Source organism: Zeus faber, assembly GCF_960531495.2.
Source record: "Zeus faber genome assembly, chromosome: 19".
Taxonomy (NCBI): Eukaryota; Metazoa; Chordata; class Actinopteri; order Zeiformes; family Zeidae; genus Zeus; species Zeus faber.
Genome location: NC_137206.1, coordinates 17490269 through 17517233, shown reverse-complemented (window position 1 = coordinate 17517233; position 26965 = coordinate 17490269). Strand labels below are relative to the sequence as shown.

The following is a 26965-nucleotide window of genomic DNA, read 5'->3' as shown; positions in this document are numbered from 1 at the left end:
CGTAACCCACTCACTAAGTTGAAATCCAACTCTTATTATTTTATCATTAGAGACCTCCAGGAGAGCCCGGCCCGTTCGCATTATTTTTAGAGTCAGCCGGCCCGTGTCGCGGAGTCCGGGAGATAATCAGGGGGTATTACGGCCTTCAGCCTGCCCGACTCTTTATGTATTTATATCCATCTGTATTTATTTTAAAATTATTTGTACGACTCTAACTATCAACAGATTCAGCATCTGGTCTTAGCATTAAAAGTCTTTGTGAATTACTCGTAGATTCAAATCTGAGGGAGTCTTGGAGAGTGTAGCGACCGACGCGGCCATTATCTTTATGATTTTATGATTTTAGCCCCGGATCGGTGAGCAGTCGGGGTGGAGCTGTTCCGTTTACGGTGAAGGTGACTCCCCTCTCAGACGGATTCTGGTCTTGACCTTGGAGATAAGGGTCTTCCCGGCAGACAGATAAGAGGAAACGATGGCCACTTGGCTCGCGGCACAGAAGAGGCGGGGGATAGATAACTCGGAGATAAGACAGACAAATAACTGATACCACGCTGCGCCCGAGAACTGTTTCAGGGCCGTGTTGGGTTTTAATAGAGCTGTTTTTCATCTTTTTTGTATTGCTTTTGATGTATCGTGTTTTTTCACTTTAAAATAATAGTTTTTCATTTGTTGGGGTCATGGAAGCAAGTTTCATGCACTGACTGACCCCAAGACTTGCCCATAAAAAAACAGGTCAGGGGGGTCGAAACATTTACATATCCTTTTTACCTGTAATTGTGAACATTGCAATATATTTCATATATTCAGGCCTGGAAGAATCTTGTGATACAATTTCAGCCACCCCTAAAGTGGACCATACCATTTCACTGAGCATCGTGCTCCGCGTTGGAACCAGGCAAGCTGGAGCAGCTCCAGTGAGAGCATCTCCGCAGTGCAGGGTGCGATCTGCAGCTCAGATCAGAATGATATTTTTTTTCCCCAAACAAAGCAAATAAAAACTGTTTTTATTGGAGATTCATTTATTTTACTCTGTTGGCTAATTGAAAAACAAACAAACAAAATAGAAACACCCCGTGTGTCACACACACAACCTTGCACCTTGAATAGTGGGGACACTTTCTCAGTCAGTCCCAAGTGCATTTACATATATAGGTAAATATACAAAGAAAATAAGGAAATATACAGAGAAAATACACAAATAAAAAAACAAAAATAGCCAAATATACAAAGTAAGTAGCCAAATTTAAAGAGAAAATATACAGAATATACTAAAAGCTATTCAACGCACAGGATTTGATGCACCGCAGTGTTTTTATGCAAAAGACATTTCCAATCAAGCCTCCAAAATAAAAGTACACAAAGACACGGCCATGCGGCAAGGTGCTCACGGTGCAAAGCTTGAATGAGGAATTCAAATATTTAGTGTCACTGACGCTACACCTGTCTCCACAGCGCCTCATGCTTTATTCTGCAAAACTAAATCTGGGACATGGCAGTTGATCTGCCCTCCAACTGTTTATAGGAGGAACTGAAGCGCTTGTCATGAAGAGCTGCACAGTTACCCAAACTATACTGAGCGTTTTATGCACGATCAGGCCATCTTGAACCAATTACATGGGCCGTCAGCTCCGCCTGAACCCGTAGTAAACTCTGCTTACAGTCATTTTGTCTTGTGCGTCGCCAGGTTAAAGGGTGCTGCGGCGGCCGATTGGGGGAAAATATAATTTCACACCACTTGAGAAAGTGGGACGTCAAGGCCTATCTGTTGTGTTTGGATCGGACTCACCCTGATTGAAGCCATGCTTGTTCGATCAGATATTAATAAGCTGCTCTGCTGTTAATCAGGGTCAACTTGATGAACCCACGCCCCGCTGGTGGAGGTGGCACGCCGTGTGAAGGATGTGAAAGCTCTTTGTTATCCAATCTATATTGGGTCAACCACGCTCTATCATTACTCCAAATGGAAACTGATTGCAATACATTGCAATGTGTTCTTTTTGACCCAATAAACACATTTTCCCACTTTGACCTATCTATGGTATATACTGTACAGTATATATATATACTGTATATACAGACAGTATATTTGTCTGTATATATGCAATATTTATAGTTGTGTGAATTATTGGATGGATGTTTTTAATGACTCCCTGATTAATCAACATCATTTTACAAGGCTCAGGCAGACAAACATCAGTCATAATAAATTCCTCCTTGGCCTGATTGGAATCGGTCGCTGCCAAATGAAATGCGGATGGTCGCACGCTTTACTGCGCTTTGTAAACTCCTTTCTTCCCTCACTGTCTGTTATCCCCCTTTTTCTTCTTTGTTAGAACCAAATCAGACATGATATTTGGAATTTCAGAAACAGACTCGGATGACTGCGCGGTGTATATTATTGCTACTGGTATGAGGCAATTGTGTATGTGGTTTTATTATGCGGCGCTTAGTGTGTTGAGACTATATCCAGCACGGTGCTGATTTCACGGAGTTATGGACTGCTGAGTTTGCACTAAAACCGTTCAACCTCCACTGCGTCCAAGCTCCCCATCTCCATAAAGAAACCGGTACAGTGCTGCCCCCGCTGGCGGGGTGTGGTATTACCAAAAAAATACAAAAACGAGACAGAACTTCATGAATGAATGAGGCAATGGCATTTGGAGAGATGCCCGGGATATAAGAGATGCTTTCGCTTGCGTTTCTGCTGAGCCGGGCCCAAATTGCTCTCGTGATTGATAGTCGGATGGTGGAGCTCCAGAATAAACGCATGGCCTACTTTTCCCAGAATCATAACCGCCCGGGTTCTGATGACCTCACGGCGCAGAGAGGAGAGTTGCGGCGTGTGAGGTTTGACGGGGAAGCCGGTAGATACGCGCACACGTCCGAGTTTAATGTGTCAACAATGGGTAATTACAGAAGAAGAAAGAACTATTTAGAGGCTTGAGAAGCAGTTTATGCATAATATTGAACTAAATTAGGAAAATTGAATCTTGTTAATTGGCCCCCACCCATTAGCGAGGTTGCACAGTGCAATTAGGAAGACTGTATTACTGCTTCACAGTATTGCATCATTGTATTGGTTAGAAACTTATGACTTATTTGATCTATTTGACAGGAAAGTTGCCTTATATCTCATTGCAATGTGTGATGTATTGAATCGTGACAGCAGCTGCGTAATGATACATAACTGTGTTATTCGTGTGAAACTGTTATAACTACTAATCACAGCTTATGACCTCGCTCTCTAGTATGTTTAACTTCTCCAAGCTAAGGTTTGCTAAATTGCCCCCAAATTGTCTGTGTTTTTTTCCTCCAGAGCCTTCTACCTGGACCAGTCCAACATGCCACCCAGCTCCGCCCCCAAAGCCGCCCTCATCGATAAGGTAAGGCCTATGATCTACGCCTTCTAGATCTAGACACCGGCCAGATGGTGCTGCCGGTAGCAGCACTTCCTCAACTGTTTCCCACTGCTGGGTTGTCACATACTTAAGAAAATGTCTCCCCCACCCCCAGCTGATGCGTCCTCTGAACGCCCTGGACGAGCTGTACCGGCTGATGGAGAGCTTCATCAGCTGCCGGCGCACAGCGGCCTGCCAGTACACGGCCTGCGGGGCGTCGGGCGTGGGGCTGCTCAGCGTGGCCTCCGAGCTCTGTGCCCGCCTCGGAGCCTCGCACATCGTCATGTGCAACAGCGGGGTTCACCGGTGAGTGTGTATGTGTGTGTGTGTGTGTGTGTCTATCCCGTTAACCACCGTCACAAACCCATAGAACTGTGCTTATTATTATGGCCTACAAATAGTTAATGACGCGTGACTCACAAACGATTTGGTCGTATCGAACAAGGCTTGTAAACGACTCGAGAGTCTGAAGACACTCCCGCAAAAGAGGCAAAAAAAAAGTTACGTCTAGGCATTTGGTACAGTAAGGTGCCACACTGAAGTGCTGTGTATGTGTCTTGAATCATTGTTTGGGATAAACTTGGGTCACTCACTGTCTCTCCAGGTCTGTGTCTGTTTCCCAGTCATGGCTTCCATCTTGCCCGTTGAACTGTTGTTCTGATTTGCTGTCGACCTTTTTTCCACTTCACAAAACTTTCATTCAGACTTGTGAATTACTTTTTCTTAACTTAATTTTCTTTAAAAAAAAAAATCTTCTAACTCTACTAATGCTACTTATTTATATGGTGGATATAAGGTAATTACATGAATAAGTAGCATTTATTATTTAAATTAAAGTAATTAATTACATAATTAAGCAATGTAATGACATTTTATACGTGTAAGTATTTCCACTAAATTCCCTCCATGTCATGTATTCACTTCCAGGATGTATTTTCCTAAAATGCTAAATTGCCAGTAGTGTTCTCGCTGATCCGTGGTGCGTGATCCGTGTTTCGTAGCTCAGATTAGTCACTTTCGAATTGGCTTTCGAGGCGACAGGTCCTTTTACTCCCCTTCTCATTGAATTCTATATTTAGGCCCCTGTTTCACCTGAGGCAGAGGTGCGGCCATTAATCAATGGCCCCGGGACGGAAATATACTGATCGTTTGTCAGCCCCGGATCCCGGCTCCGGCTTTCATCTCTCATCTCCCATTTTGTACTTTTTTCTCTCCACTCATCCATCCGTCTCTCTCTCTCTCTCTCTCTCTCTCCCCCTGATACTCTGTGTGACTGTTTTTCCATATCATTGTGTCTCTATCAGACACACACAAACATGCACTCTTGACTGATAATTTGATGGAGTGTCGCGGACGGAGCGGCCCGGTGCTACTCTCAACTCTTGCCTCTATATTAATGTTGCTGTTTGTGTAGACCTGTGTGTGTGTGTGTGTGTGTGTGTGTGTGTGTGTGTGTGTGTGTGTGTGTGTGTGTGTGTGTGTGTGTGTGTGTGCCTGCGTGCGTGTCTGTGTGTGCTTGTGTGTGTGTGAGAGAGACAGACAGAGAGAGAGAGAGAGAGATAAAGAGGTTGCTAGAATGATAATTAAACACGTCGTAAGAGAGAAATCTGAAATGTGACAAAACAAAAACAATTAAAAATGAAATAAAAAAACTAAAAAGGAAAATCTTCAGACACATTTCCGGACATTATAGAGGTATTACAAATAATTACTTTCAATATAATACCTATTATTAGTGAAAATGCACACAGATTCACACAGAGATCTTTTACTTTCCTAAAATTCCCCCGTGGACCAATAAAGTCTTATCAAATTGTATCTTATCTTATCATATCGTATAATATCTTACCTTTATATGATAAAAAGCATAGGCATTCATATAAACAGGCACTTTTCCATCCTAGAGAATGTGCCCCTGGGATCAGTAAAGTCTTGTGTTATCATATTGTATTGTACTTTAATATCGTAAAAACCATAATAATTTATATCTTTAGCTTCCCTTGTCAGGGAATTACTCCCCAGGGATCAATAAATTGTTATCTTATCTTACCCTATCTTCATACGGTAAAAACCATCATCTTTCTCTAAACAGGCGTCGTCAGCTTCCCTGGCTCGGGTTTGCACGTCATTGACATTTTGGTCTTCTCTGTGTCCGACCTCCGTCTCAAATCAAGGTCAACCCTTCCAGGGACGTTACGGCTTTTCTGTACTTTCTCCATGGCCCTCGGCCACTATGGCGTCGTTCTCCCCTGTTTCCCTCGTTTTGATCTCCGTCGGTCCTCGCTCTTTTCTCTCCGAGGGAGCAGAGGTGGTAAACGTGCCGCGGGTGGGAACCACATTGAACGGAGCTCGTCCTGTGACACCAGCCCCGGTGAACACTGGCACATGGGTTCCCCCCGGTTTTGGATATGGTGATATTTAAAGACTCCTCTGTGGGGTGTTTACATTGTGACCTTACAGTTGTGGGGAAAACTCCCAAAATGGTCGCTTCTGAAAGAACCCCAAAAGTGTGCCCTGATCCACCGTCTCCCAGTTCATAACTCGGAACGCATCACTGTCTCACGCCGCCGCGAAAGTGAAGTTCCGGGAGACGTCGATCTCCATCCAAGACTTCTTTCTTTTTTCATTAATGTCCTTTTTCTCTTTGTTTTGACAAAGCGATATTAATTGGAACGCTCAGATTTCCGCTGTGTTGTTTCGCGACATCTGAGGTGACATGGGAATGTATGAGGAGACCAATTTGCGGTGAAGGGGCCGTGGATCGATGCCGCTTGTGCAGCCAGCCCCGAGAAAGGTCACACAGCGAGTCTGGCACCTGTCGCTGGCTTTCTGAGGATTTATCTGGGTGTGTGCGTGTATATTTGTGTATGTGTGCGTTTCTAAATGTGCGTGTGTGTGTGTGTGTGTGTGTGTGTGTGTGTGTGTGTGTGTGTGGGTTTGGGCTGGAGGGAGCTTTGCTGTAACTAATGAATCACCGGCGTACGTCAGTGCTCATTCTACGACGCATGACGCCCCCGAGTGAAGAAGCTGCAGGCCGCAGATATGGGGAAGAGTCTTCCTCGACTCGAAAAAGTAAATGAATGAATGAACTAATAAACGAATGCATTAACAAATATTGATTAAACAAATGAATGACTAACTAAATCATAAATAAACAAAAGAATAAATAAATACATAAAGAAATGAATATATTAATAATAACTCAATGAATGAATGAATTAATAGATTAATTCATTAACGAATAAATAAATTCATGAATAATAAATAAATAAATGGGCAAATAAATTAATATATGAATTAATTAATTCATAAAATGAATCAATAAATAACGAAATGAATAGATAAATAAACGGACAAATAAATGAAAACAGAAATGGACGAATGAACGGATGAATAAAAGCTCAAAACCCTGAGCCGTCACTCCCAAGCGCCAAAAGTCATTGCAGCTTCAGTTTTATTACATTCCTGCCATTTTGATCCATCAAAAATCAAAGGCTGGGTGAGTTAATTTATTCTCCCTAATACCCAGATCGGGCGCTATGAGTGACATTTCACAGCAAACGGAATTGAGTCATTAGCGAGCAGAGGTGAAGCGGCAGGAATATGGTGATACCGCCAGCCGGTCCAGAGGGCGGGCGACGGCCGATCCCATGAAGATGGTTCAGCACACAGAAGTGTCAGGATGTAGCCTAGTGTGATGGGGGTTTTTTTACCGCTATTTTTGCATTTTTTTTTTTGTATTTCTTTTCCCTTTATTTGACCAGGTTAGTCTCCCTGAGATTCAGAATATCTTTTACAGGAGAGACCTGGCCCAGAAAGCAGCGATCAATGCTGCTGAATACACAAAAAACATAAAAGAGGGGGCAATACAACATGAAATAGCATTTTCACCTCAGAAGACGTGAAAATCTGGGCGGTAAAACTAGCAAACATCATTCAAACATCAGCTTCATTGCCCAGCATTTGGCCAGGGATTCTCTCGGTTTGGTGTTGGGGTTATGTGGGGTGGGGGTGGTGTGGTTTAAGCAGCCACACCCGTCTCGGGTCTCGGGGCCCGGGATCAGAGGTGGCTCTACGCCTGTTGCTGGTCAGAGCAATCAACGAGCAACAGGTAAATCACTCATCCACACACACACACACACACACACACACACACAAGGAGAGCCTCTGTCGTGACATGTTTCCATCTGCTCCGGGCTTGTTACTTCTTGCCCACTCTCAACAATAAACTGGTGTGTTTGCAACACCTCTGCCTGTCTGTGTCTCTGTGCCGCGGGGCCCTGAAAGCTCCACTCGGGTGGCGTGTGGCAGGTGGAACTGCCACAGTTTGTTTTTTCACCAAGCCGTTATTCAGGTACTATTATCCCATTTTTGGACTGTTTTGAAGTTAGTTCTTCCAAATGCACTTCCTAACAGTGACTTTGTGATGAATGCCGTGCAGAAATGAGCCCGAACGATGAACCAAACAGACCCACGGATAAATAGGAATGTGTTAAGCCGGATGACGGACGAGTTTCATTATGTATCTCGGTTTCATTCATCTGGTTCTGTTAGCGGGGACATCACACGATTTGAGGGGAAAAGAGAAGTTATGGAAGTTAACACCAGACTATGTTTCAATTCCACGGATGGGAAACTTTTCATTTGTTTCGACATGATTTAACTTTTTTTTTTCTCTCTCTCTCTCTCTCTACTTATTACCCTCCTCAGCTGCACCCTGAGCGTGACGCTGGAGCAGGCCATCCTCCTGGCGCGGAACCACGGCTTGCCCCCGCGCTGCATCATGCAGGCCACCGACGTGATGAGGAAACAGGTACTGTAAGGGGGCTCTCGCACATTCACAATGCTCACACCGGAGACGCTCACAAGTCAAAAGTCATCAAAGACTGGCTGCCCAGTCTGTGTCCAGCCTCAAGTCTCCAGAAATCTTGAATATGGACATTAAGATTGGCCATTTCCAGAAAAAGTATCGACGGTACATTTTGAAACCGTGATCGATTGATCGATCTGTCTGTCTGTCTGTCTGTCTGTGTGTCTATCTATCTATCTATCTATCTATCCGTCTACCCATCTGTCTGTCTGTCCGTCTGTCTATCTATCTCATTACATAACATTACATTTAGCAGAGGCTTTTATCCAAAGTGACTTACAATTATTCAAACACTGACGGATGCAGCCATCAGGAGCAATTAGGGTTAAGTGTCTTGCTCAAGGACACTACAGCATGCTAGCAGGAGGAGCCTGGGATTGAACCAGCAACCTTTAGATTACTAGACGACCAGCTCTACCAGCTCTTAAATATTCTAACTCATGGGTGACATAGTATCTCTGTATGTGACTTAAATCAGACTGTTATACACACACACACACACACACACACACACACACACACACACACAAAAACACACAAACACAACAGAACGGCTCCAGTGACGGTTGCGTCGCCTCTTTCCATTCCTCTCACACCGCCATACTCTCATCCCTTTGCTTTTTCAATTCTTCAGCAGTCTCTGGACTGATTCTCCAGGTCTTCATGGCTTTTCCTCGGTGGCGTCTTCGCGGCGAGATTGTTTCTCTGCTAATGAAACATTGTTTCATTTGGAAGGTGGAAACAACATTACCGCTTTAATCCACCGTGCAAATTTCCACTTCCAAAAAACACAAGAAAGACGGAGCAGCTCTGCTCTGCCAGGCCTGTTAGTCTTGGATGGGAGCTCTCTGCTGGAAAGACCTTTTTTGCCAGGATCCGCTTTCATTTCTGTTTTTTTATTGTGTCAGTTTCCCCACAAGATCCAATTAGCTTAACAAACTTTTGAAAAAAAACAAAACAAAAAAAAAACCACAGGTTTACTGTCGGAGAAACATTTATTTATTTATTTATTTATTTTTAAAGTGGGGCTTTAATCATTTGGTCGGAAAGAAACATATTTTGGTGGGGTTTTTTTTTTTCCTTCCAATCCAACTGTTGTGGTTCTTATTACACATAAGGTAACTTTGAAGGCGATTCCGCTCTCCAAGGTTTTGTTTTTTTTTCCCGTGTGATTGTAAATTTGGATTGATTGGGATATGCCTCCTGATTCTGTCAGTGTACAAATAAGAGAGAAATAAAGCAGGAAAAAAGGGAGTGCAGGGGAAAGGGTTGGATGGAGGATTGGAGTCGAAATGTAGTTTTGCATGCCTTCAGGCCTTCCACTCTCCAATGGAAATCCTCTTAAACTCCCCGATGTGTGACATTTTTTATTTTTATTTTTTTTTGTCACTTGTAGCTTGTGGCCCCGGTTCGGCCCCCGTATTGTTGACTTTGATTAGAAGCAAGCGCGCAATGAATTTGGGTGTCCGGTCAGAGGAGAGGTGAGGAAGGGGAGGATTTTAATCTCTGGTTTCTTCAAAGACGCGGGCCCGGAGCCAGAAAGCCCTGGCGGCGTGCACGTTGTGACCGCGGCCCCCCTGGGGCGAGGGGGAGAGAGGTCATATGTTTTAAGAAATATCCAGTGTCCGAGACTCGATGAGATAAGATAAGATTAGATAAGGCAGTGCTGTAAAATTACATTACATTCTTACAATGGAAACCAATACAATCCAATACAATAGGATTCTCTTTGTTCTGTGGGGATGATTCCATGCCTCACACCAAATTAGATCTATAGATCAAAACAAAAAGCGATGAAATAAACCTAAAAATCATAAACAATAAAAAAAAAAGGCATTATACAACAAACCTAAGAATTAAATCGAAGACGGAAAAAAAAAAAAACGTTCATGATACAATAAACCGAGTGAACACGAGTGAATGAGGAAGTACTGAAAAACCCCTGAAAAATTGGATTCAGTTCAGTGATATCGTAAATGTTCCTTTGCTCAGGGTGGAGCGGTCCGAGAGCAATTTCACCCGGTTCTCCCCCTCACACCCTCCCGGGGTAAACACAGGACAAAATGTGCTGTGGCTTCAGTTGCATGATACCAAAAAAGAAGCGTGAGTCGTGTAAAAGTCCATTGCCCTCCTTCACACTTTTCCCTAAAGCGTATCCTCTGTGTCGTCTGCTGACGCCGTGGATGTATTGTATTGATATAAACGTAGTCTGGAAATGGAGTTTGACATGTCACTTCTTATTCATGGTGCTTATGTTTCCTTTTTAATTATCCATTTCCCCAAGTCCACCATCATAGACTGTGTCTGTGTGTCTGTGTGTCTGTGTGTGTGTGTGTGTGTGTGTGTGTGTGTGTGTGTGTGTGCGCGCGCGCGCGCGTACGCGTAAGTCAGAAGTCCTTGGTCGGAGACATTAGCTGATGAATGTGATGAATATGAATAGCGCTTGGGGGCCTCGCTGCACTTCCTCCTCGGAGCTGATTATTCATCTCTTCTCTCACCAAAGGTTATCCAGTGCAGCATAAAGCCCGATAGAATCCATCCATCACGCCCACGGACACCATCAGTCAGCTGCGCATGCATCGCAGTCTGCTCTGCATATGGACAATAATCAGTAGAGTTCCGGCTTGAACTGTAGATGTCAGCCTGGGGACAGTTTGGATTTGGGGTCCATCATAGGGTTGGAAGTGAGACGCAAAAACTGTGCGAGGGGACAAATCTGATGCTGGTACAGTGGTACAGGTTAAGGTGCAATATTAATAACTGGCAAGAGAGTGATATAGAGTATTATAATAATAATAATAATAATAATAATAATAATAATAATAATAATAATAATGAAAAAACATTTCCAGATATTATAATATTTGTTGCAAAGGGCTCATTGAAAAAAATTCAATGTGATCAATGGGTCGTTGCATTGTGATAACCTTCTGACAATAATAATATGGCTATAATATGATATATTATAAGTATTTGATATAATAATATAAAGGCAACCTTATCAAAGGAAAACATTATTTTTTTAAGCCTTATTTCTAGATCAGTGGGAGTCAACCCCGGTGATAGGCATCATAATCTTTTAGTTGAAGAATGCGGTCATATTTTGCCGCAATTGCTCCGTCAAAAATACCAGAGTTTTCCTTCAAACGTATGTGCCAGGAACAACATTCTTATCGTGACCTGTGGTCATTTTCAAAACTTGTGCACCGTTCATTTATTTTGTATACGTTATTGATCCCTCCGGGGGCGAGTTCTCTGCCCTTGACCCATCCTAGCATGTTATTTACAGTATCCAGGAGCAGTGGGCTGCCACGTAGTGGTGCCCCGGGGACCAGCTTCAGCTCTTGACCGATGCCTTGCTCAGGGGCATCGGCAGGCGTGTCCAACCCAGCTTCCACCACTCCCAACGGCGCCGAGCCACCGTGTCCCCATCCCGACATCACTCGTAACATCGAATGTGTGGTATATTTTCGGGGAGCCCTGAGGATTTAAACGGTGGCGTAACGCTGGAAAACCTGTGAAACGGAGGGCTGTTGTTTGAGTTTGGGGCTGTCCACTCCACAGGTTTCAGGCGTTTTCGACAAACGTTCATCGCGTGCATCGAGTTTCACTCGTTTTCTTTTGTATTTTTCCGGTTCCCTTTTTCCACACATCTTCCACGTAGCTGTGGTCGGTGCATTTAGCCTGCGTCACGTGTCTGGAAGACCCCGTCTGATAGATAATAACTTATTAATAATAGGTAATAATATAGTAAGAAGATTAGTAATTTACGGAAAATACAAAAAAGATCTAGCACTACACAATGTAGATCTTATCCAGCACTAAATACAAAATAACATAAAAACGGTATCAATTAGTGGTTGAGGGGGAGGAATTCATTTCGCAGCTCTTTGATCAGTGGCGGCGTCTCAAAACATGCCGCATGAATGCCGTCGGTTCAGCGGAGTTTCAACGTCATCAGGTATTTCCCACTTGATTCGGCTGGTGTAAGCTCGCCATAAGAGCGGCTTGTGAGGAGCTCGGGGTTTCGGGAGCGGCGGGAAGGGATTTGAACGCGCTCACCCCCACAGCCAGACGGATCACGGTAGATCAAATGGAATGAGGAGGCGGATTCGCCACATAGAGGGAATTTCACTCCCCGGATATATTTGTTTCGTCTGGGTGTTTCAACCGTAAGGGACCCGGCAGAATTTTAAAATGGTTTTGAATTTCGCGTTCAAAAATATTAAACCCAAATTCCAACAGACTTAACAGCATGTTGAATAAGTGAAGTTGCTGTGTTGCCGTGTGACAAAATGCAAAGGTTTTTTTAACTTAAAGACACTTTTGAACTTAACAGAGTTGAGAGTTGTACTTGTTGACCGCGAACAGACTTCTTGACATGTTTGTTTGTGGTGATGTCGGCGTCCGTGACCTTTCGGGACACGGATTCGGAATTAGCGGCGGTGATAGGCATCGGGTAATTGCTGATGCTATCCTGGGACTCTGGAGCCGACTGCAAGGTTTTTAAAACAAGGAGAGCGGAGAGGTGAATCAGCGCGACCACTCTTCTGGGAGTCCGTTGCACGGGTGGGGTGGAGGATGGGGTGGGGTGGTGGTGGGGGAGTATTTGCCGAAAGACGTTGTGAGAACGTATTGTTAAACCAATGTAGTTGAAAAGTCGTGCTATATGCAGATGACTTGATAGTCTGTGTGTGTTTGGGTATTTGTTTGTGTTTTTGTCTAAAACAGTGTTTCTCAAATAGTGGTTCTCCTACCCTTAGGGTACTGCAGGGGGTACTCCGAAAAAAAGAAATAAAAAAAAAAAAGTTAAACAAATATTGGTTATATATTATAATGAAAAACACATGACACACATACATGACATACATACACACTTTATACATAATTAATGACCTTTTTAAAGATCTCGTAGGGGGCACACTACTAAACATCCTTTGTTTGGTGCTCTAAAACAGAGCAGGGAAAAGGTTGTGCACGTAAACGCAGGTGCTCCCATCCCTCAATTGGATAAAAGCTGAGTTTGTTTTAGCAGGATATGCACACACACACACACACACACACACACACACACACACACCCGTACACCTCCTGTGCCCTGCAGTTGTGTATGTGCCTGGTCAGTGCAGGGCCAGCATATAAAGAAACATTTGCGAAGTAGAACCGACTGCGCACATTTCAACTTTTGGACTAACACACACACACACACACACGCGCGCACACACACACACACACACACACACACACACACACACACGAGCCCAGAACATTTATCCTCGAAAATGCACACAATATAACACAGGCAGCGATCCTAAAATAGCCAAAACCAACCGTGGCACAACGGTTGAACGTATGAAGCAGAGCTGGACCTGCGAGAGCGCCTGCATTATTAATAATATTTATCATGTTTATCACCGGGGCCCGGTGGATTGAGAAAAGTATGTGTGTCCTGTTAGCTTTTGATTTACGCACACGCCAATTTCGTCCGAGGCAAAGCTATTAAACATCTGCAGGGCCGCGGCAGCTTTCAGACCACCCAATACGTCTGATAAACTGATGAGGCCGGGCAACACCACACGCCACGCGGGGGGTGAATTGGGCCAATTTGGAAAAAGGCGGAGACTTTATTATACATACAAAGGCTCGGGGGGGCGCCGGTCTGAGTGCGGCCCGTCTGCAGTTTTTGTACTTAGCCGTTCACATCAGCGTCAGCTCCGGTTTGCGTGAATCCTGACCGCTGAATGGCTGTTTTTCTCTCTCTCTCTCTCTCTCTCTCTCTCTCTCTCTCTCCGTTTTCTAGGGCGCAAGAGTTCAGAATTCCGCCAAGAACCTGGGCGTCAGAGACCGCACGCCGTCCACCGTGCCGAGGTAAATACACAAACCCGCCGCTTCCGTGTCACGACCTCCTGATCGCTCGGATGTTTGTACGGGCGCGGGGGGGGGGGAGGGCCGGGGGCCGCGGCGCGGGGCCCGACACGTGCGCGTGTTTGAACGCGTCAATTGCGCGCACGTGTCCTTGTTTGCGTAGGCAGCGGGATTAAAAAATAAATAAATAAATAAAAATGCACCCGGCGTTGCCAGGAAGATAAAAGTGCGGCGGGAATGACAAGCGACCCCCCTCGGTCCGCTCGGCGGTGACATATGGGGCTCCTTCTACGCCGCTCGGCTGCTCCGAAGCTTTTAGTAAAATTGACAAATACTGTCCGTGCGAGGGAGGACGGTGATTAGCAGTGGGAAAAAGGGAAACTGACTCCCCCCCGCCCCCCCCGAGTCGGTCCGTGTGGGAATCGGCGCGGCCCGGGCTCCTGCTCCTCAGAATGCGTAATCATGGCGGCATGGCACCGGCTGGAGAGCTGTGACGCTGTACGGTACATGCTCTCAGCCTCGAGAACTCTAGGAACAGGGTCGGTCATTTTAGACGAAAAACAAAAACAGTTCATTCAAGAATCCAGTAGATGACTGAAGTAAAACGTAGTCAAACGCCCCGGCGCTGTCGTCCGGTAGATCGGCACGGCTGGGAGTCCGTTACACACGTTAAGTGGTGGTGTGATACGCCCAAATACTTTTGGTTACCTGGGGAAAAAAAAAAAAAAAAAAAAAAAGGGGTCGATGCATGAAGAAGGGGATTGTTGTTCCAAAGATCTGAAACCAATATTCATGTGAACACCCTCGAATCAACGCCGGAGATCTGTACTTTTAAGCTGCTCGTTAACGGAGACATTTGGAGCCGGAGCGACGGAAATTGCGTCACCGTCCGTTGACTTATGGCCCCGCGCATGTTTGTTTCACCGTGGAGCTCACGTATGACTTCCTCTCCTTTTCTCCCAGGCTGTATAAGTTGTGCCAGCCTCCACCTCCAGATGGTGACCCGTAATGCACCGAGTCCCGCCACGTGCCGAAAAAGGAGTCTTTTCTTCTACGCGCCGGCGGAGGGTTCCCTGTGTGATCTGCCCTTCGCTCCAGTGTTCATGTGTTTAAAGCATAGACAGCTATTTGTAAATAGAATTAAAAAAAAAAATAAAAAATCAGTAAATAGTATGATTAATACTATAGTATTTTTGCTGTTGTACTTTATGAGTATGGACTATTTTTTTTTATTTTTTATTTTTTATTTTTTTTTTATCCTGCTGTGATGCATCTCGATAAACTTTCTTAGATCGAAGGAAAACAAAAACAAAAAAAAGTGTGTGTCTTAAGCGTGAAGGCCGAGCGACTTGCCGAAATGTTAATCGATCAGCGCTGCCTTCGCATAACGGGACGGAAATGATCGGGTTGTTTTTTAATGAGACGGTGGCAAGGGGCATTGAAAGAGGGACGAGTTGGATGAAATAAAATCAAAACACAACGGCACAAGTTTAATCGACGTGAGCCAGTCGATTTCTTCGCATTCCCTCGGCGTCCACATGATGACGGCTTTATCCATCCTCTGAAGCGCTGCGGAGGGTTTCCGTAGCTTCCGGACTTCACTTTCAGCCGCCTGTAAATGCAAATATTCAGCAAAAAATGGAGTTGTACTGAAAAACCGAACAACTATGTGTGTGAGACTGTTTTGGAAGGTCAACGGGGTTTACCGCAGGTTGGTGTGAAGGTTTGATCTTTTTATTTTCCTACGTTGCTGCCTGCGCCTCGGACGGTGTGTTTACCCCGACAGGAAGAGATTTCTATGGTTTCCAGTATTAACACACAATAGATTACGCCGAGAGTTAGAGCTATGAAATATATTCTGTTATTTTATATTGCCAGTACTCAGGATTTACGTGTTTTTTCTTTGTTACTTATCATCGTAGTATTTGATGCATTATTGTAGAATGGATGACTAGCTTTTTTGCTATGCAAGCAAGTGGTATTAAAAACTGCAACACTAAGCTCACATTTGATTGTTTTCAGTGTGTCGTCGTTCCGTTCGCTGTCAAAAGTGCGCGCTCAAACACACGTGCCATTTATCACCGAAAATGCACACAGAATAAACCTGGAAATGGAGACACCTAGTCATTCTGTAATGTTTTTTTATCTCCGTTTTTTTTTTTTTGTTTGTTTTAATTAGCTTTGAAACGGGTTATTGCAGTATTCTGGTCACTGATTTTCAAAAATCTGCTTCTCACAGAGTACGCTATTTTTAAAACATTTTCACCTGCGTAACCCTTTCCTTTAACAACTGCTCCTCCATGATGATTATCCATTGTGATTCTCACAAACTACATATAAAATGGCTGTAATGCCTGGGGCCTCACCCGCTGGTTTCCGAAGAGACGCTCTGAAGCCTCGGGTTTGGCTTTACGCTTGGCCTTTCCTCTTCACGGAACACTAACTTTCAAAATTACAACCGGGATGCCCATTAGAAGAAATGCGCTTAGATATTATAAGGCTGGTGAAAATAATGACTTTCACTCTTTCTGAGTGAAAAGTTTCCTCATTGATTTGATTCCGCGTCGTCCGGCCCCAGCCCCTGGCGGCCATTGGTTGAACTGCAGTTTAGTGCGCTTGCGTATTCGCGCAAGAAACCCAAAATAAAGACGGAAAGCATGCAAAACTTCAAAGACGCCGTTAGGCAGTACATTCACCATGTTGCATTTCATTTGACGTTTGCATTTTTTTCGCCCAGTCTAAAACAGGTCAAGGATCATATTGCATAATAATAATAACAATAATTATAATTATGAGAATTATAATAATAATAATAATAATAATAGTAGTAAAGAAAAGAGTCAATATCATTCTCAATTTCGACTCGTCAATTTAGACCAAGAGCCATGCTGCTGGTCCTGATGTGAGGGGAGGAAGCAGCGGGGCGCTCTCAGCCAATCAGCGCAGGGTCTGTAATCATCGTAAGAGCCTCTTCTCGCCATTGGCTCGGAGTGAGGTCCGGTCTTCAGCCACAAGGTGGGACTGATCGGCGCCTCGGCGCCGCTCATTCTCTCCGCCTCCACCCGGTGCGATGCTGCGCGCGGAGTCAGCGCGCCACCCCGCCATGAGTGGTGTAGTTCCAGTGACTCCGGCGGAAGGACCGATGAGCGCCAGCCCCCGAGCCCGCTGAGAAGAACCGGCTCCGCGGAGGCAGTGCAGCGTCTCCATGGCGTCTCCACAACAATCCAGGATTCAGTCTTATCTGGAGAAGAATAAAATAGGACCGTTGTTTGAGGTAAGAGAAATAATAAGCATTTTCTGATATATATATATGTGTGTATATATATATATATATATATATATATAGATATATATATATATATATATACATATATATATACATATATACAATTATTATTTATTTATTTTATTTTATTTTTGAAACCTTGTTTTATTCTAGGGGACCCTTTTTGCGCATTTGCATTGAGGCGCACTGAGGATGGGTGGAACTGGAGGCACTCTGCACAGCTTTTAGTTGAAGCGGTGATCTTTTCCTCCAGTAAACCAAGCAGCCCGCCCGGGTTTTTCACTTGGCCGCTCTGAATTGGAGGCTTCCCTTTCCGTGCAGATCGAAACAAGGTGTTGGGATCCATTAGATTGATTAGAAACACAGAAAAAACGAATGGTGGAGGACAGGTCTTGCGTTGGACATTTCCCATCCCAAAGCATGCACTGTCTGTCCTCCATCTGCGGCGAATGGATAAGTTTTGCATGTCGGATGAACTATAAAAGATTTTATTGATCTAGTCGGGGAAGCAATTTCTATAATTCATGTTTGTAGTGGGGTTCTCAACTTAGGGTGTGGGGACCCTCCCAGGGGTCCAACAAGAGGTACGGGGGGTCCCCAGCAAAATGATTCATAGTTAGAATTTACTGTTATTTCATTCATCGCCTTTGGAGAATGTACAATAAGGACTGTTCTGATTACAATTTCACACCTATCTCTGTAACTCTACATAGACAGGAGGTTTGGACACAATCATAGCTAAGGATAAAGATCTTCCCAGATTTTGGTCCCCAGAGACTGAATGTTATCGAAGGGGCTCCGTGGCCTAATGTGTCAGAAATTGAGAGTCCTTTATAAGGAAAAAACATTGGGAATCAGTGTCCCAAAGGATAAAGCACACCGAGTACCTGTTTCTCTGATATACGGGAGGTTGATATTCAGCATGATGTATTCCCAGAGTAGCAGCCCACGGGAGGAGAAGGGCACGGTTTCATTCTTCATGCTGATGTTTTTGTCTACGCACAACAATTAGACTAAATGGGACTGTGTGTGGAGGATGTTCCTCAAATGAGGCTGAAAGCCGCTGTGTTGAGATGCTGTAGGATGGTTGATAATGCTGATTCAGCAATAAAGGGCTTTGAAATGGAGAATAACTTTTAGCGGAACATTCACATGACATCAGAAATGCAGACACCGTGATATTATTACACGTTCACACCCACCCACACGCACACACACACACACAGGCACGCACGCACGCACGCACACATGCACGCACACACACACACACACACACACACACGCACATGCACACACACACACCCAGACTGTGTTACACATTTCTTAAACCAGTGTTTTTCCACCACTGTGCCATGGGGCACTAGTGTGCACTGAGAGCTGTCCATGTGCGCCATGAACTTGTCTCAAATTCCACTTCCAATACAGAAATAATGGAGACTAGGTCTTGTGTTGCAAGATCAAAATGGCAAGGCTGCGCTAATTCTTCTAATTCTTCAGTTCCAGCCAGAATAGCAGCAGAATGTTCAAATAAGAAGCTCAAGTTTCTCTCCGAAAGTTAGAACCATTCGTAGTGATGGAAGGTTCGACTCTTTTTTTCACCCGGTAAAAAGAGTTGTTCAATTTTCTGACTCTTGCTTCCTTTGGTTCAGTTGGTATAAGGCACTGTGAGCGAGGGAGGACTTTCTGAACGATGAACCAGAGTCCGAAGAGTCCGATTCGAATAGAATTCTGCCAAGAATCGTAAAATTCTGTCAATTATTTATTTTGGGGAAGCGCAAAGTTTAACATTCAATATCAGTTATGCCAAACGCCAAGACCTTTTTTGCCCTGGACTTTATAATTTAGCCCTAAGCAATTATTTTCAGTATGTAAGATTCACTCGCTCACCCACTCTTTTGCCGGAGTGGCTCCCGACTCCCGTGCTGTTGAATCTTGCATCAATAGCTATTAGTGTGACATAATAATAAACACAGTTCAGTGGGTTTGAGATGTTTTGTGACCATTATAGTGCTTAACATAATAGTGGTGTGCTGTGGGATCATTTCATTGTAAAGCCTGTGCTGATGCAGGAAAACCGGTTGGGGAGCACCGAGTTGAAACACTTTGATCAGCAGTGAGTAGCGTCAGCACCGCGGACAGCGGCACACGCTGCCATGCATCCAGCTGCAAGTGAAGAAATGCAGAATAAATCTGTCCAGACTGACGGGCTCCGACCCGCCTTCTTACTTTCTCCATCTGCTCTCAATGGACCACCACATTCCTTTTATCGACTCTACCTCTGGAGTCCTTTCTTTCTTTCTTTCTTTCTTTCTTTCTCTCTATCTGCTTTGTCCAAGTAAGTCTCGAGTAGTTGAGCAACGCTGTAAGTCTTGTGTGGTTCATCTCCATTGAGGATGGTTGTGGCTCAGACGTCCCTGAATCGATAGACCTGTGACCTGAAAACAAGTGCGATTATAAAGTCACGTTGGCTGCGGTGCGTTGGCTCGTATGGACGATAAAACCATAAACCTACAAGATGCAGACCATATCGCCAGGAGAGCAGGCAGACAAAGAGAAGAGAGAGTGCTTGGCGTCACTAATGATAACCAACCATCCGTCTTATTTGTTGATTTCTTTTTGTCCCTGAAGTGATGCCCGACCTGGATTAATTCCATCTTAAAATTCAGAAAAATGTATGAATATTTATTTAGTCATTTAAAAAAAGATCAAATCGAAAAAATGTAAAACGGTGTTTTAACATTCAAGCGTTTGTAATAAGTGGTTCCCTAAAATTTCGACTGAAGGATCTCCCAAATGGTCTTCAGTAGTGGAGCTACTTAAAAATAACCAGCACACCTCTTATTGAAAATGAAGGTTGACTCTCAGAGAGAGAGAGAAAGAGAAAGAGAGAGAGAGGGTAGCATCCCACCCCCCATTGATCGGAAAAATGAATGCTGTAAAGATGAATGTTTTACCCAAGTGCCTTTATATATATATATATATGTATTCCCATATTTTTACCCAAACATTTGTTCAAAAGATTAGACCAATGCATTTGCTCCTTCATTTGGGAGGTGGGGGGGTCTGTAAATCTCTACTTCAGAGAAACTCAATGCTAGACTTGCATTACCCAGCTCATATTCATAAATTGACTTTTTGGCTCAGCTCATCCGACTCCCCACGGTGTAGATTGGAGGTTCGGTCTCGTGTTTCATCTTCCCGTCGGTTTACTTCCTCCCTAACCGAGCAACCCAGCTGGCTTTACCGACAACCCAGCGGTGCGGCCTTGTATTAAAGTCCGGTACCAGTTCCAACGCCAGGTTTTTGCAGGCTGTTACAACCATTTATTCCCTCCTGCACTCACAGATTCCACTTTTTTTTGACTTGGCTCGGTGAAGGGATAAAATGCTTTCATGGCCTACACGATGACGTCACCTTCTGTAGTTACGGCAAGTCGTCCTCCGATTATGCGCGACCCGGCTCCCATATGTTCTGTTATTTCCGAGTCGGACACTGTGCTTTCTTTTGTTGCCCGGGTTTTCCCGAGCAGCCTTGGGAGGGATCCTCTCTCTTTGGAACCGCTCCAGAAAGGGTCAATCTCAAAGATTTACAATTATCTAATGTCCTTCGATAACCTTGTTGACATTAAAACCACTGTAAGACCGCTTGGGAACGTGAGCTGGGGGTGTATTTGACGGAGGAATGGTGGGGTGAGGCTCGAGCCACGTGTTTTGTTTTTTTTCTTTTCATTTTAGTGTCCGCTGCGCTTCAACTTAATCTCCACATTTGCCCATATATGTAGCCATATTCGGAATTCCCAGCAAACAAAACAGTCTGAAGCGCGAGCAGAGAGACGTCATAGCTTATACATCGTTACCGGCCAGACGCTGTGTTCTTTTCCTCTGGAAGTCTGATGAATTCCCTCCCATCTCCCGGTGGCTTAGGGAGGTTACGTTCTTTCTGCAGCTTGAGGAGATCATGTTCTCTTCAAAGGGTTATAATGTTAAGCTCACCGTTAAATGGCAACCCTTTATTTCTTATTTGAACAACCTTCACGGGTTGCCTTCTGATTAACCCCTCCCTCCCTCCTTTTTAATTTTTTCTAAATATTTTAACGTATATTTGTATAAATATTTGAACATATTTGAAATTGTTTGAACTTATTCTTATTCTTATCTACCAAATTGATGTTGATATTTAACACAGTTTCAAGTGGGACATTTATCCCAAATATACAAAATTTTCAAAATTAACATTTTTTTATATGTGCCCGTTGATGTAGGTGTATATGTAGAGAGGTGTGTATACTTGTAGGTATTTTTGTAACTACTGAATCTTTTTATGTGTGTAATTTATTTATTTATTTTTACTTTCTATGTGAAAGTCCTCAGGGAGCTACGGGTGGGACGATTGAATTTGGGGAGGGTGTTGGAGTTGTGTGTGTGTGTGTGTGTGTGTGTGTGTAAATATCTATCCATAACCAAAACCATGTGTAGTATATATTGATGAATGTGTTATTTGCAATAAAAAAAATAACAAGCACAAGCTTCTTCTTATGCGAAACACCTTCCTTATGGTATAGTGTTTAAAGTGTTGTATATTATAGAGGCCTGTCACATTACGTCAATATTTAAACTATAAATTCTCCAAATACTACAGCGTTTATATATTTATCTTTTCACAGTTTGTAGATTATGGCTGGGTGATATCGATGTTATATCTATATCATGATAAGAAATGGATATCTAGGATTTAGGGTTATCGTAACATTGTCATATAGTTCAGTTTTGTCTCCATGACAATAAAGCAATTTTTGCAACTGCATAGACTGTTCTAGCTGTTCTAATCAATACCTGTATCTGCTTTGTCATAATATCCACATCAATAACAATCATTTCTCATGTGTCTATGAAAGCACCGGACATCCTGAAAATATCATCAAATTGCCGATATCGAGGTATTTGGTTAGAGATATTATAATAATCATATGTAATAGAGATGGCTCAGAAACCATCTTAGCCGCCAAACCTTACTCCATGTATTTCACAGCGCCCCCTATGGACTCACGGAGTATAAACCTCTGGATATGTTCCTTCCACATTTGGTTCTTTTTGTTTCCTGATCTCATCCCGGCGCCTTCGTTTCTCCTCTCCCATGTAACGCCTATCTCCCAACAACAATCACCCTTCTCCCATCCCACCCAAGACACAAGCTGCAGTGCTAAAGCGGTGCGGCGGAGGATTGAACGGGGGCTCATTTACTAACTCTGATGAGGCGCTGCGGATGATTTGCAGTGAGAATTGATTTTTTTTTTTCCTCCTCCTCCTCCTCCTCGCTAATGAAATGGTTGCTTTGCACAGATAGCTCGCTGCAGGGTCAACAGCGACTGAATATCACTCCGAGGCGTCTAAGTGGCTTTTCATAATAATAATTGGAAGTAATTGCACTCCATATCCTCATACTCCAGCAAAATTAAATTGAGATTCTTGTTCACAGTTGTCGTGCTCTTTTCCTTTTGAATGAAACAACCTCCCCTCCCTCCCTCCATCATCTTAAAGGTCTTATTGAAAGGGTATTATGTGGCATATTTTCATTAATCGTCGTTATTTCAACTATACAACTGGTTCCAGATTTCAAACACTTTTTTCTTTTTTTTTCTTCTTTTTTTTGATCCGTCAGAAATAAGGTCATTGCCGTTGTTTGGTAGAACTTATCTCATTATGGAGGATTTGTCTCTGGCTGGAGGCGGCGGAAATCAAAACGTTCGGCTTCTATTGCCTACATCATCTAAAGCCGGCACTTCTCATGTTTCCCGCTGTGATCTGTCAATCACGGTCGCTATGTAGGGCGCCCGATTGTTTGGTTGGAACAGAGAAGAAAACCTGTAATTGAACTTAAAGAGGCGGAACACCGTTTGGTTGCGACAGGGCAACACTTTGTGCGATGTCGTCCTGTTGGGACTTTAACTCGAGCGCTCATCAAACCCCCATTCAGGCTTTGAGCCTTTAATCATCACCCGCGTCTCTTTTTCAGCCCCTGACTAGATTACAATCGAGTGTTTTACCGTTTAGCTTCAGCTCTTCCCTTACTCCACGCTCCCCTCTCTACAGAGGGGCGGGCCCCAGGATCTTTGCTACCCCCCACTTCCATGGAAAATAACTTTTTATTTTTAATATTACACTAGATGGATGGATACTTTAATCGTCCCCCGAGGGAAATTACAGTGGTACAGAAGCTCACATAAAAAAAAATAAAGGCTATAATGATGAGGTAATAGCAAGATAAATAAATAGATAAATAGAAAAATTGGCAATTTACAACAAACCTAAAAAGAAACTGAGAAATAAAAAAGTCAAGAAATTATTGTATTGCTTTTTAAAATTATTATTATTATTATTATTATTATTATTATTAGCCCATTATTTTATTGTTTTTTTCACAATTTTCACATTCCCATATATTACAGTCATTACGGCAGCTTGGGATGTGCGATGCGGCTGTATTATACATACACACACACACACACACACACACACACACACACACACACACACACACACACACACACACACACACACACACACACACACACACACACACACACACACACACACACACACGTTGTACCTCCCGGGATCAATAACTGACAAACAAAATGTACATTTTCAATAACAGACTATGAGTTACAGCCTTATTTTCAAGAAAAATTATGCCTCCACAGAACAAGATAAATTACATTGCTCTCTATGGAGACACGCTGTGTGTTTGGGGACTGTGATAAAATGCAATGCTGATTTTGTTGTGGGGGGGGGGGGGGAGAAAAGAAAATTGTCTGTTTTGATTTTCTCACTATAAATGTTGTCTCACTCCATATGACATATGACGGGTCAGGGTTATGTTGGTCCTGCTTGACCGTGGAGCTCAGGGGCTGCATAGTGGCCCCGTTCCTTGTGCTTTTTACCCTAATTAAGTTGAATTGAAAGACACTCGAAGCTTCTGTGGGAGCCATTTTCCCTTTTGGATCCCTCTGGGATCTCTCTGAAGCGTATCCGTTCACTGACATCATTCAGGTAATTCAATACTTTCCCGTGCACTCCAACCCACTGGGGCAGTGCACTGTTTCTAATCCGCTGCGCTCGGGGGGTCCCCGGTGGGCTCCGGCTTCCAGGCCCGTGTAGAGGTCAGTCAATCAAGCAGGACACACACACACACACACACACACACACACACACACACACACACACACACACACACACACACACTTCTTAACCAATCGATCCACCGCATTACTATATACTTTTATCTATTTGAGGTAGTGGCATTGAGTTGAGCTCTGCCTTATCTTGAGGTGTGTGTAGTGTCTTACAATACCTGCTGATTGGCTGTTATGTAGTTTATGCTTATTAGCTTATTATGCGTCATTCTCCAATTATATCCAGAGCGGTACGGGTTGGGTGATACATCGATATAATCTCGATTTTGTGATTCCCGACGATACAAGACATTGTCTGGAATTTTTGGTAATGCACTTTTCTGAACTTCATAGACTGTTCTTATCAATGGCTATCAACGACTATGCTTAGTAATAATATCATCCCCAAAATATCGCGAAATTTTCGATATCGAGGCATTCATGACAACATGGTGATATGTCATTTTAGTAATTGAGCAGTTATTGTGGTCCCACCTCCATTCGTGAGGATAAACAAGGACAAAAGGGCATCGAGCCGCGGCTCCACATCCGCCCAGCTTCTCTTTTTGTCGGTACCTGCACATTCATCCAGACGCTTTGGGGTGAACCGCTGTTTCCAGTCGGTTTCTGATCATCGTTATTATTTATCGTCCGGTGGATGCTCTGGTAAGCGACTGCAAATCACGGCGTGAATGGATGGATTCCCTCCAATTACTGTCAAACCCCGTCCGATCATTTATCTCTAGGGGATCGTCGTGCGTCGACCTAGAGGGCCGAGAGGCTCCGTACCACAGCTGCCTCGTCACCTGTCACCTTTCGTCTTTCGCCCCCTCCCTCCCCCATTCTTTATCTCTTTTTGTCTGGAAACCAAAAACCTTGGGAGTTGCGCCAGATATCAATAAAATCAGTCTGAGCAAATGAGTTCCCTCTGTGAGGAAAAAAGAAAATTCACAGTCAAATCAAACCATATATCATTTCGGGGTGGGGGGCAATTTGTAAAGGATTTGAAAAAAAAAAAAACAACCTCTAGGCGTAATACGCAACTTAATCCATTGTGCTACCGAGCCCCGGCGTTATTTAATATCCCGTCTCTTTTCCTCCCCTCCCGAAAGATCCCGTTGAAAACTCCCGGACCTCATAGACGCCCTTATCCGGTTAAGCGGACGTTTAGCCGTTTAGCTTAACGCGGCTCCGCTCCCGGCACCGAGTTCGAGTAACCACGAGCAGACAGACAGACAGACAGACAGACAGACAGACAGACGGACAGATGGACGGACGGAGGGACAGGAGAACACGCGCCCCCCCCCCCCCCCCCCCCCCCCGGGAGAACCGGGGGGGCCGCGTTTAAGAGAAAGGAAAATCTCTCCCTTGGATCCCACCCCGCCCACCCAGCCCCTGTTATGTGTGCGTTTTGTGACACTGAGAGACTGCAGTGGCTGGTGTGGAGCTGTGAGGGCCTCGCTCGGGGTCTGACGTCGCCCCCACTCCCTCCCGAAAAAAACCCCACTTTCTGTAACACACAAAACGCAGAGGCAGCGGCTAAAGACGGGGCTCCAAGCAGCGCTGACAGAATCGCTAGAGTATGAATGATGGGGTTTTTTTTGGTGCGTGTGCGTATCAATGGGGAGATATTAGAGAGCCTGCCTCTCCCGTTTGGCCGACGTCCACCGAGGCGACGGCAGCCCCTCCCTCCCTCCCTCTCTCTCTCCCTCTCTCTCTCTCCCGAACGCTGCTCTTACGCACAACCTCCCCCCGTGTGACCACTAATTCAAGGTCTGGAGCTCCTCCAGAGCCACTCCCTCCCTCTTTCTCTCTCTCTCTCTCTCTCTCTTCCTCTCTTCCTCCCCTCTCACTCTGTCGTTCTCTTCCTCCCGCGACACATCCTCTGCTAAGTCGCCTGAGCCATTATTTATTTATTTATTTATTTATTTTCTTCTTGCATAGCGCACTGCACCTCGCACCGTATGAGATCCTTCATTGACCCAGAGCCAGCGAATCAATACCATGGAGCGGCCTCTGCGACGGGAGAAGGACACTGAGTAAAGTGCGCCCGGCACGGCAGCCCGGAAAGTGGTTTTCCACTGCTAGCGGGTTCGTTGAGACAAAACGGTTTAAAATGACCGTCATCAGCTTTGTGTCGAGTATTCCAAGGTGTGTAGGTACCCTCCACCCCACTCCACATCCCGGCTCGCAAATCTCCGGCCCCCCTTTATCTTTGGTATCTGTTTGTGCTGACGCGCTCACAATGGGCTTAAAATTGCGGGATTTGGTGATTTCCTTGCGCCCCCCCCCCCACACCGCCTGGGCTCTCTCTCTCTCTCAAACGAAATTCTGACGTCCGCAGGAGGGAACGACGGGTGTTAAGAAACACCCCG

At 44.4% G+C, this 26965-nt stretch overlaps 2 protein-coding genes across 3 annotated transcripts in view; both read left to right on the top strand.

Annotated features, from left to right (window-relative positions):
* The window catches only part of prex2 (phosphatidylinositol-3,4,5-trisphosphate-dependent Rac exchange factor 2), a gene marked incomplete at its 5' end in the record, with an annotated part of 124423 nt that extends 108285 nt beyond the window's left edge, over positions 1-16138 (top strand). For both annotated transcript variants that reach the window (XM_080020334.1, XM_080020333.1), the window contains 5 exons: positions 3317-3383; positions 3514-3704; positions 8109-8211; positions 14069-14136; positions 15097-16138. In XM_080020334.1, coding sequence (XP_079876460.1) covers positions 3317-3383; positions 3514-3704; positions 8109-8211; positions 14069-14136; positions 15097-15142 — 475 coding nt within the window. In that variant the 3' untranslated portion in view covers positions 15143-16138. The remainder of the gene's footprint in view (positions 1-3316; positions 3384-3513; positions 3705-8108; positions 8212-14068; positions 14137-15096) is intronic.
* A 1183-nt stretch (positions 16139-17321) lies between these two features.
* cUnh8orf34 (chromosome Un C8orf34 homolog) overlaps positions 17322-26965 on the top strand; it is an 83168-nt gene continuing 73524 nt past the window's right edge. Inside the window, exon 1 of the mRNA XM_080020370.1 lies at positions 17322-17407. Within this exon, the coding sequence (XP_079876496.1) occupies positions 17339-17407 (69 nt within the window). The 5' untranslated portion in view covers positions 17322-17338. The remainder of the gene's footprint in view (positions 17408-26965) is intronic.